Consider the following 11,718-nt stretch of genomic DNA (forward strand, 5'->3'; position numbering starts at 1 on the left):
GCTGTAAAGTTGGACATTTTAACATGGGAGTCTATGAGGACTGACTCACTGTTGGAGCCAGACTCTAGTGGTCGTTAGAGGAACTGCAGTTTGTGGGCAGTGAAGCCTGTCATTTATTCATTTATTTGCATCTGTTACTTTGTCTTTTTTCAATTGTCTTGTGTAACTTGTGCTACTGTGTGTGTGTGTGTGTGTGTGTGTGTGTGTGTGTGTGTGTGTGTGTGTGTGTGTGTGTGTGTCAGACAGGAGTCCCAGTTATCTGAAGCTCAGAGGACAAAGTCTCACACGGAGAGTCTGTCCTCCATCTTTCCTCTCAGGACTCAGAAATATGTCTCTGTGATTCCCTGTGAAACAGAAGGACAGGAGAGATCAGGACAAATAATAACCAGAGAAGAAGAAGAAGAAGAAGAAGAAGGACACCAGGTGGGACAGAGACAGAGGGAAAAATAGCAGCCCATCATTATCAGACTATGTTCCACATTTTGATTTTCCCTTCTCAGTAGAGGTTCATGAGGAAGCAGCAAGCATCTCAGAAAACATATGGTGCTCTACAGTTTATTATCCTGCTGCACTGAAATGATTCTACGACTCTGTGTCTTTCACTCGTGTCAATAAAGTTCAACTGAATTAAAGGTTTAAACTGAAATGAAATAGAAACACTGCAGCTCAGATGGGTTTCATCATGTCAGGGTGTATCAGGTTCTCTGTCCTGTTCAAGCATTTCCATGTGAAACATACTGTGTGTGTGTGTGTGTGTGTGTGTGTGTGTGTGTGTGTGTGTGTGTGTGTGTGTGTCACCTTGTCTTGGCTCTGTGTTGTTGCAGACTGACAGTGCAGAACAGCATCATGGATGGTGTAGAAGAGACAGGACTTGGTGACTTTGTCGGTGAAGAAGCCTCCAGTCTGCAGGTTGTCCACCACCCCAGCTACAGACGGAGAGAGAGAGAGAACCAGGCAGAGCTGAGCATGAAGCATCGTGGGAAGATGGAGACAATGAGCGTGAGGACAAGAGACGGTATGAAGAGAAGAAACAGAGACATGGAGGAGGATGAAGCTTCACATTTACAGGAGAAATAAAATGAACCAGAAGTAAATGGGAAAGGAAAGGGGAAGGGAGGGGTCGTTGCTGTGTTGACTGAACCTCGTTATAATTCCTGGCTATATAAATATTCTATGCGGTTCCTTTACGAGCCCAAACACTCATGATAAACAATCTTCCTCATTACAGGCCATTAAAGGCAATCCAGTGCGGGTTCATGAGGGCTGCTAATCGTGGTCGTAAGATTCTTTCCCTGAGGAGAAACATTTTTTCCCGACCCACCGAGTCAGACCTCAAGTTGTGGCCTGTTATATAAAAATAAACACAGATGCTTTATTAAAATAAGTAAAAGTAAAAACAGGACGTCAGATCATTAAACTTTACAGAGGAAGAAGTTCAACCTGAACGAAAGGTCTTTAATGATTGAGCTTTAAACTCTGAGACACTCAGCTCATACACATGAGACCAGCGTAGAGTCGTACTGACAGTAAAGTGACGTCTAGGTTGATGTTGGTCTCCTGCAGATAGAAACATCGGTGCTGAGAGCAGAGGTCGGTCCTGTGTTTCTGATTATTACTGAGTCAGACAGTCTGACCTTCCAGTCCACACAGCTGCTTTTTCTATTCAATCTGTTCATTTATTCTAGTGACGTGGACGGACTCACGCTGACAGCCAGCGAGCAGCACCTCGACACCGGTCTCCCCGTAGTCCCTCCGGATCTGAAACAGACACACAAGCGCAGAGCAAAGGTCAGACCGGATCATTTAGTTAGTCTGACAATTCAATTGAAAGTAAGTGAAAGCCTGAGGAGCTAAATGATGAGGGGAGGGACAGAGGGATGAATGGATGGTTTATACAATAAAGATTTAATGAATCTTGTGTTCGGCTTCAGAGTCGGTTCACTTTCTAACGTTGGGATGAATTTCATTATCAGCTTTCAACTGCCTCTTTGTTCCACACATTTCTTTAAAAGGTGTTTAAGATTAAGGATCTGAAGTTCCTTATTGTAACTTATTCACATATATATATATATATATATATTCTTAAGACTGTGACCCTAAAGCTATAAAACTTTGATTAACTTTAACTTAATTAACGGTATGCCTGATGATTCAATTATTAAATTAAGGGGGATGTTCGTACGTTTCGTAGCGTCTTGACTCCCACAGTGTCCAGGAAGTTGACGGGGCTGAGGTCGAGGATGATGGCTTTTGGGAGGGAGGGGTTAAACTCAGCATCCATCTCAATGACGGCAATGTCCTCCTGCTCCGCCCTCTCTGGCTCCTCCTTTTGGACAGGAGGAGACATGACACCTCACATGAGCGCTTCAGACAGTGAATCAAGATGCTCGGAGCTCAGCAGGTTCACAGAGAGGAACAACTTTCTCATGTAAAAGAAATAAAAACATCCTTTTGCATCCATTACCCATCATGCATCTGGTCTAACTCACCGTATCGCCTGCGTTCTTCTTGGCTTTCTTGGCGTTTTTCTTCTCATGCCTCTTTCTTTTGGCCTCGAGCTTCTTCTTTGCTGACAGGATCTTGGTGATGTCAACACCACACTGTAAACACATCAGACTGTTTCACATTCATTTTCCACACAGAGTCAAACCTTAATATTTTATCTCTTAACTTTCCCGTGTTGACGTATATTTTCAACCAAATGTTAGAAAACTGAGCAACATTAAAATGTAATAAATCTATTCTTGTGAATGACGTGAAGATGTGAATGAGTGACAGTTGTTCCAGTTTACAGCTCTGACTGTTAACACCTGTCTGTTAGGAGTTATTATAGGTCAGCATAGTGAGATGACGCTCAGCACCCTCATGATTATCCAGTTCAACCAGTTCAGTCACACCATCCCAACTTCCCCATCACAAAATAAACATGAACCAACAGAGCAGGTGAGGCAGGTAACAGCCTGAGGAAGTGATGTCATACGTGTTCAGGAGGCTTGGTGCTTTGGTTTGAGGGTTCTGCTGTAAAGTCAACATGAAATGTTTGAAATTAAATATCAAGGTGTGTTTTCCTACACACACACATGACGAAGTGACAGAAAGGATCTGATTACAGCCATTCAAGCCTTCCTCCTTCTCCAGAGCCAAACCTGACAGATCGGCACATCTTAACTCATGAAGACCATGTGATAATATGATACGAGCGTTCATGACAAAACTGTGGATGAAAAACTTCTGGTTCTGCATGACATCACCAGCTGATGCAATCTCGCCTCTCCCTCCACAAGCACAACCCATCAGCTGAGTCACTCTGTGATTCATTATCATGTTGTTTTCACCACTGGTGGTCCAGGCTGATGAGAGCCAATCAGGAGAGACCGCGGTTGTGACCTCATCATTTACAAAGGTCTCAGTTTCTGTCCAGATTACAACACAACCCCAGAGCTTTCAGAATAAAACACAACCCCAGAGCTTTCAGAATAAAACACAACCCCAGAGCTTTCAGAATAAAACACAACCCCAGAGCTTTCAGAATAAAACACAACCCCAGAGCTTTCAGAATAAAACACAACCCCAGAGCTTTCAGAATAAAACACAACCCCAGAGCTTTCAGAATAAAACACAACCCCAGAGCTTTCAGAATAAAACACAACCCCAGAGTTTCCAAAAGTCTCAGTTTTCAGGGCTTGAAAACTCTGGAGTCGACGGATGGGGGGAGGAAACGCAGGAAAAAAGGTGCGTTTTAAAATGAAAGCGTAGCAGTGTGGACGGAGGCTCTGTCCCGTGGCAGTTTCTCACTTGGTAAATAAACCTGCAGCCTCTGCCCGCTCTGTGAACGCTTCGTGCATCAAACATGAGAAAGAAAAGATCGACCCTGTGGCTTTGACATGCTGACATTTTAATGAATGAGGTGTTCCTTTATCTCCCTCTGCTTCTCCCCCTCTCTCCCATCTTTTGTCATCTTTTCTCCGTCTTCCCTCAATCTGTCTTCCCTTTTACCCCAAAGAGACGTGACAGAGGAGGAGGAGGGAGACGGGGGAGGAAGGAAGGAGGGAGGGAGGAGGGTGTTCAAACAAAGGTTGAACGGAAGAGAGGAGGAGAAAATGGTGGGATGACATCTGAACAATATCTGTCACAATGGTAACGAGTGAATGGTTGAAAAGTCGGGTCAGTTATTAGTGTCAGAAATAATGTTTGTCAGAGAGGAAACTGTGACAAGAGGAATGTTGGTCTTTTCATTGTGTGTGTGTGTGTGTGTGTGTGTGTGTGTGTGTGTGTGTGTGTGTGTGTGTGTGTCTCCTCACCTTCTCACCCAGAGCGTCTTGGTACATCTCAGCGTTGGCGAAGTAGAGGGTGGCAGAGGAACGGAAGATCAAAATCCCTGGAAGCTTCTTCACCTAAAATCAATCAGTCGGTTAATCAATAAAACATCTGTTCCCATAGCAACAGGTGTTCATGACAACACAGCAGGTCCGATCAGCTGAGAGGAAAGTAGCACTGGAGCAAACATGACGCCGTGTTGAAGGTTAATAATTGCACTGGGGAGGAATTAACTCTGTATTGATTTACTAATTGTTCAGTGATTCCTTTAAGTGCAATAATGTTCGGCAGGTTTCTCATCGACAGGTGGGATATTTAACACAAAGACACTCCCCATCTCTGCTGATCAATACATACAGGGAAGATTGACTGTCAATAATCAGCTGATTTTACTTGGACGACTTGTTTGTTAAAACATGTGAAAGTCACAGCTGCAGATGTTTCTTCTGTAGGAAACTACAGCATCAGTGACAGAGATTAAAACTTCAGCAGGATTCAGACTCTACAGATGGAAGAGCTGCAGCTTTTTCTGATCACATCACTGTGTATTTGAGAAGTGAGGACGAGTGGAACATCATCCCATCAACATGTCTATGTTTGACTCTTGGCCTTAATGTCAGGGACAGAAGAGGGTGAGCTGTGCTTTGTAACTTTAAACAGTTACTGATGTAATTCCCTTTTAATTTATCACGTAAATATAAATATACTCTGGAGTGTGTTCATCGTGTCCTTGCTCCTGCTTCGAGGTGATTTAAATACAGTGCTGTACCTGATTGTAGTCCTCCAGTGGCCTGTAGATGTCAGTGTCTGGGACCTGTCCTAACAGCGAGTATTTAGGTCTGGAAACACACACAACAAACACCTGTCATTTGTTTTCCTGTGATTTCTGAGACTTGTGTTGAGGTGCGGTCTGAAAGTGGAGGGGTGTGCTGATTGACAGCTCGCCCGTGGTAACGTATTCCTACAGCTGTGTCCTGAAGATGACGGTGAGCATGGAGAACGCGATGGCTGCGGCGAGGCCCAGGTCAGGGTTCAACAGCAGGGTGAGGATGAAGGTGGCCACCCAGATTACCTGAAGAGAAACAGAGAGTGTGATGTGGTAAAACAACACTGAGACTTTCACGTTTCATTCTGTGGAGCCACAATCAAACTTTATATTAATAATAATGTCAGTACAAGGAACAACAAGCTGCAATAAGTCAAATAAATAAGAATAAAACAAGTGAAAACAGATTAAAAAAACACATTATGTTGCAGTTTCTATATTAAATAGAGGAATGAAGGAGCAGCGGTTTGTTCTCACACTGTGACGCCGACCTGACGCCATGACAGTAAATGTATCAGCCACATGATCTCATGCTGCGCTCACACAACAACAACAACAACAACAACATGAAAGAACAGGAAACCTCCCAGATAACATCAGGCTTTTGTCTTCAACGGAAAAGGGAACAATCAGCGTTCACATCTGGGTCACATGACTCTGCAGTAGTCTCAGGTATTTATCAGCTGATCAGCAGTGATGTGAACACAAAAACATTTCCTGCTGGGATGCCTCCAGGCACCTCCCACCTGTCACCTGTCCAGGTGCAGTCAGAACAGAAACAGCTTCCTCTGAGAGCGAAGCTGCAGAAAAGGAGTCGGCCATGTTTAAAAAGCCTGTTTATACCTGATGATGTTGGTGGACAGACGTTAACCCTTTGCCACTCACCATGTCTATTCTGTTGCTCCTCCACAGGGCGGGGATGTCCAAGAACTGCTTCATCATGCCGTGGAGGTTGACAAAGATGATGGCAGCCAGCACCGCCTACACAGTCAGAGATAAAGCAGGTCACAGGTTTGATTCCTGAAACGTGACGCTACGTTTGTTTGTCATGTGGTTTTTTGGAAGCTCTGTGTGTCCTGGTTTAGAGTCTGAAGAACGCTGCTCCGCTCAGTCACTTTACATTCAGTCACTTGTTTTTACAAGCAGCAAATATCTGAGTCTGAAGACACAAACACAAACATACAAACACACAAACACACAAACAAACAAACACACAAACACACAAACATACAAACACACAAACACAAACATACAAACACACAAACACAAACATACAAACACACAAACACACAAACAAACAAACACACAAACACAAACATACAAACACATAAACACACAAACACAGACACACAAACACACAAACAAACAAACACACAAACACAAACATACAAACACACAAACAAACAAACAAACAAACACACAAACAACACTGTCGTCTCCTTTTCACTTCAGCTGAATGTTAAAATGAACTTTAATCTCACAGTCACATTCACTCAGGACACACTTGGACACATGTGCGTGCTTATGCTAGTGCACAGATGTGAGAGCACACACACACACACACACACACACACACACACACACACACACACACACACACACACACACACACACAGTACCTTGGGCAGCTCTTCAAAGAGAGCCCCGATCCAGAGCACGATGACGAGGATAACTACAGCTGATAGAGCTCCAGCAACCTGCAGAGAGAAAGAGAGAGAGAGAGGGAGAGAGAGGGAGAGAGAGGGAGAGAGGGAGAGGGAGAGAGGGAGGGAGAGGGAGAGGGAGAGAGAGGGGGAGAGAATGAGAGAGAGGGAGAGAGAGGGAGAGAGAGAGAGAGAGAGACAGATAGAGAGAGGGGGAGAGAATGAGAGAGGGAGAGAGAGAGAGACAGATAGAGAGAGGGAGAGAGAGAGAGAGAGAGACAGATAGAGAGAGGGGGAGAGAGAGGGAGAGAGAGAGAGGTAAAGAAAAACTACAGAGGATGAATGATGTCCCCCCCCCCCCATGGTTCTGAGCTGATGAATGCTGCAGTCGGACTGAATGTGTTGGATCAGTGTTTGTGGGCGGAGTCTGACACTGAGTGAAAGTCGATCCCCTGAGTGTTTTTTTAATGACGCCACTTATCAGAGTCACGTTAATTACATTCCCTCAGTTTGACCTTTAGGACGCAGCAGGTTTGAAGCTACAGGCGGAGTCAAGTGTCGGGATGAAAACATGATGTCAAAGATGATCTCATCAAATATCCGAGCATGAAAAACAATCAGCAGTTTTCTAAATGGTGTTCAAGTGTTTCTCAGTCGTGTGGAGAACAACAGATAACATCATATTAATCAGACTACAGAATGTTACTGCACTAAATCACACTTCAGAAGACTCAAACTAATGTATAGTTATCTTTAGTCACAGAGGTAATCCTGATTTAAAGGGTTCATTCACCCAAATAACAAAGACTTTCTGGTGTATCTACACACAGGTAGTTCTGGTTTGTTCAGGGTTGGAGACCAACACAATGGAAGTGAAGGGCACTTCGTCAGTAGAGCTCAGTGTGTGAGAGTAACAGAACCTGCTGTCAGCACTCAAAGAAGATTAAAATTCATCTTCAGATGTTAGTGTTACAGTACCACACACACACACACACACACACACACACACCTCCAACATGTTGCTCAAAGGCACTTCAGCAGAATAACAACCTGCTACCAACCTGAGTCTTCCCTCCTGTGCTCTCCTGAACCATGGTGCGAGACATGGAGCAGCTGATGGCGAAACACTGGAAAATCCCTCCAATGGAGTTACTGAGACCCAGAGCGATGAGTTCCTGTGAAAACACACGACGCACACTCAGCAGGCGGATCTGAAAACATCAGGTCGTGCTCGCGTCCAGCAGTCAGCGCCCTACCTGGTTGCTGTCCACCTTGTATCCGTATTTCAGGGCGAAGATTCGTCCCAGTGAGATGGCGATGCCGTAGCCAACCACAGCCAGAGCGAAGGCGTCTCCTATCACCTGACCAAACAGAGAGGCTGCTGGGAGAACGGGTGGCTGGAGACTGGACAGAAGAGCAGAATACATTTCCCATTTCAAAAACTTCATGTTTCATATGTGCAAACACACACGTCTGTCTGTTCACCGTGTTGTTTCTCACCCTGACGGAATAAAGCCCACCACATCCACTCCATATCTGTCCTGCAGGTTCACCTGCCACGACACCAGTGTGGCAACAACCACCTGCAGAAGCACAGAGCAACAGATTATTATATATAATACACAGACATATGTGAGTGGGTGTGTTTATCTTTCATAAAGGAAGTTATAAGTGCTGTGTTCCAGTGTACTCACAGCCAGCAGCTCCACAGGTATAGGAACAGGTAGTTTCTTACTCAGGTATGCATTGAGCTCCTTGGTGAGGATGAGGCCGACGATGGCGACAATACTGACCACGAGAGTCCCAATGTTAGTCTGTGGAAGGAGATAAAACACCTCCAGCACAGTCTGGAGAGAGAGAGAGAGAGAGAGAGAGGGAGAGAGAGAGAGAGAGAGAGGGAGAGAGAGGGAGAGAGAGGGGGAGGGAGAGAGGAGGGAGAGAGAGCGAGAGCGAGAGCGAGAGAGAGGGAGAGAGAGAGGGGGGAGGGAGAGGGAGGGAGAGAGAGAGAGGGAGAGGGAGAGCGAGAGCAATAGAGGGAGAGAGAGAGAGAGAGCGAGAGAGAGGGAGAGGGCGAGAGCGAGAGAGAGAGAGAGAGAGAGAGAGAGAGAGAGAGAGAGGACTGCTGGTTAAATACTGGTATGGATGAGACAGGAGAGGAAAGGTTGTAAAAATGAATAAAAATAAAAAGCGGCTGCTCATCATAGCTTCATAAGAGCGAGGTGATTCGTCACTTGTGTTGTGGAGCTTCGATGTTGTGTGTAAGAGGATGAACAGAGACTGATGAGGGAGGATGTAAAGACCTCCCAGGGTCAGCACCAGGGTCAGGCACCAGGGTCAGGGCTGAAGCACTCATCCTTGACCCAGTGAATACCACGTATCTCCAGTCATGCTGCAGGAGCCGTGACACATACGTGTTCGTACCTGTTCTCGGTATTGAAAGTTTGAATCAGGGCGCCGCTGTGAACCGGCTCATCTTGGGTTTGTACGTTTGCATCTATTGGTGCTGCTATTTGACCTTTGGACTATTGATAGAAAAACTCTGAAGTCGGTTTGTGATCAGTTCAGCAGCCGGTGTGTGACATGTGAGTGTGTGTGTGGCGCTGTGAAGACGTGCAGCATGTTGAATCTTCTTCTTCTCACTGTGTAAAATCAGCAGTTGAAGCAGCAGCGTGTGAATGACGGTGGTCATACGTGTTCTTACATATATCAGTGACAGAGGCCCGCTGTGTCTCACAGGGCTGATGCCGAACGTGTATTTGAGCTGGGACACGATGACGTGGATGGCGGCTCCTGTGGTGTAACCTCGGACCAGAGGCTCCGACAGGTAGGTCACCACGAAACCAAACTGGACCAGACCGAGTAGAATCTACACAGAACACAGATCGAGAAACAAATGGAGGATCACAGCAGCCGTGAACTCATCGATACAAACCGGAGAACAGAAACCAGTTCATATCTGACACTCAGCATCAGCGGTGAGTCACTGCAGGTTCAATGCCTCTGACTTTTCATAGATCGTATTGATCCATATCATGACAAATATAAAAGGAACATTTATCATCCTATAGCTCAGTGTGTAGAGGCTGGGGTCCTCGCTGCAGTCGGCCCCGGCTCGAGTCCTGCATCAGACAAGCCCTTACCTGCATGTCACTCCCCATCTCCTGTCTCTCTCTCCTGTCTCTCTCTCCTGTCTCTCTCTCCTGTCTCTCTCTCCTGTTATCTACTGCACTGTCAATAAAGGCACAAAAAAAAGCCCAAAAAAATAAAAACAACATTTATTCAAGTAGCATTGTAGCATTACAGCTCCATGAGGAAAGACTGCTGTACCCACATACACCTGTCCATCTCTTCAATCACAGCACAACCACGTCAGCCATCATCAATAACTGCACACACTTCGACCCTGTAGCCTGAGTACATACAGGCTTTTAAAGAGATCAATAACTTCTTGAAACTGATCCTATAAATGCTAAAGGTGTTTGCTGACGTGAACCCGGAGGCTTCAGAGAGCTACGCTAGCTTCCAGCATCCAGTCACCTGTAATATTTACCTGAAATAATCCAGATAAGAAGGTGACGGCTGCAGCCACTCGGACCCTCTCTGCATCCCGGGAGATGGTGTCAACGATACTGGAGTTGGTCTCATTGTCCCATATCATGAAGTTTGAGTCAGGGGCTAATCGATCTGTCACCCCTCCTATCATCACACTCATCACTGCATATGTCCCTGGAGAAGGGAGACAGAGACGGAGACACGCATCTTAGCGGATCATATAACAACAGAATTATGAAGAGTTTACTTATTAAACTCTTAATAGTTATATCTTATTTACTGATGAATATCAAAGATCATGGACGATGAACAGGCAGGTCAACGGACTGACTCCCCCTCTATAGTCGCCATGAAAGGAGCTGGAGCTTCCTAAACTGTTCCTCTACAACATGCTTAAAGCCTTGTAGATTACAGAGGCCACGTTTGAGTTTGTTGTTGAACCTGCTCTGTCACTTCCTCTCCTCTGATGCCTGATGGTGGATTCATTCCCACCAGTGTGCAGATGCATCATGTCTTTAAGTACAAACCGATGGAGATGTGCTTGGATGTGCCGAAGAGGAAGTAGATGAGGACGGGGTAGAAGGACGAGAAGAGTCCAAAGACCGGAGGAACAGATGCCAGCAAGGCGTAGGCCATACCTGCAGGGATAACACAGGACATACGACTTGTTATGACACAGGAGAGAGCGATAATATAGAAGATATGACCTGATGGGATAATGTAATGACTAAAACAACAACCTCCCCGTGTCTCCACCCTCACCCTGCGGCAGCTGCATGATCCCCACACTGATCCCAGAGATCAGGTCGCCCAGGGCGTTGTCTCTGATGGAGTAACGAGGCAGCCATGATGCCACAGGAAAACTACCCAGCAGGCAGTTCTTCAACCGGGGACCAGAACACCTGAGTGTGTGTCAGAGTGAGAGAGGGAGAAAAGACAGAAACATAAAAGTACAATTGTTAATAGCCCGTTGTCAAGTTTTTTTTTCTTCCTCAAAAAGTATCAATAAGAGTACCGTTAAAGAACCGGATCAATAAGCAGTATCAGTAAGAGCTGTAGCACCGTTAAAGCACCGGATCAATAAGCAGTATCAGTAAGTGAGCTGCTTTAGTTTCGATCCCTGTAATTCAGTTAATGATCAGAGTCGTGTCTGAGGAGAAGATGAGTTCTATACAACTCTCCTCTTTTTATACAGATGGTTATTCCTGCCTGAAATCACACTCTCCCAAAAACCAGCACCGAGGAAGCAGTTTACAGACGGACCACCAGAACCCAGCAGAACCTTCTCCTCCTCTTTCTTCTTCTCCTTCACCTCCTCCTTCACCTTCTCCTTCACCTTCTCTTTCTCTTTCTCCTTCACCTCCTCCTTCACCTCCTCCT

At 45.6% G+C, this 11,718-nt stretch overlaps 1 protein-coding gene across 1 annotated transcript in view; it reads right to left on the reverse strand.

Annotated features, from left to right (window-relative positions):
* Positions 1-7: 7 nt before the first annotated feature.
* Positions 8-11,718, reverse strand: part of slc26a6.2 (solute carrier family 26 member 6, tandem duplicate 2) — a 14,263-nt gene continuing 2,552 nt past the window's right edge. The window contains exons 3-20 of the mRNA XM_023419979.2: positions 11,101-11,240; positions 10,866-10,976; positions 10,337-10,512; positions 9,488-9,652; positions 8,481-8,633; positions 8,287-8,369; positions 8,043-8,190; positions 7,848-7,961; positions 6,763-6,840; positions 6,029-6,124; positions 5,283-5,389; positions 5,087-5,156; positions 4,302-4,394; positions 2,490-2,600; positions 2,183-2,326; positions 1,704-1,758; positions 799-926; positions 8-344 (exon numbers count right to left, since the gene is read on the reverse strand). Coding sequence (XP_023275747.1) covers positions 321-344; positions 799-926; positions 1,704-1,758; positions 2,183-2,326; positions 2,490-2,600; positions 4,302-4,394; positions 5,087-5,156; positions 5,283-5,389; positions 6,029-6,124; positions 6,763-6,840; positions 7,848-7,961; positions 8,043-8,190; positions 8,287-8,369; positions 8,481-8,633; positions 9,488-9,652; positions 10,337-10,512; positions 10,866-10,976; positions 11,101-11,240 — 1,996 coding nt within the window. The 3' untranslated portion in view covers positions 8-320. The remainder of the gene's footprint in view (positions 345-798; positions 927-1,703; positions 1,759-2,182; positions 2,327-2,489; positions 2,601-4,301; positions 4,395-5,086; positions 5,157-5,282; positions 5,390-6,028; positions 6,125-6,762; positions 6,841-7,847; positions 7,962-8,042; positions 8,191-8,286; positions 8,370-8,480; positions 8,634-9,487; positions 9,653-10,336; positions 10,513-10,865; positions 10,977-11,100; positions 11,241-11,718) is intronic.

Source organism: Seriola lalandi, unplaced genomic scaffold (genome assembly GCF_002814215.2).
Source record: "Seriola lalandi dorsalis isolate HSWRI2012SDOR001 ecotype SW California unplaced genomic scaffold, Sedor1 jcf7180002054615, whole genome shotgun sequence".
In the NCBI taxonomy this organism is placed as follows: Eukaryota; Metazoa; Chordata; class Actinopteri; order Carangiformes; family Carangidae; genus Seriola; species Seriola lalandi.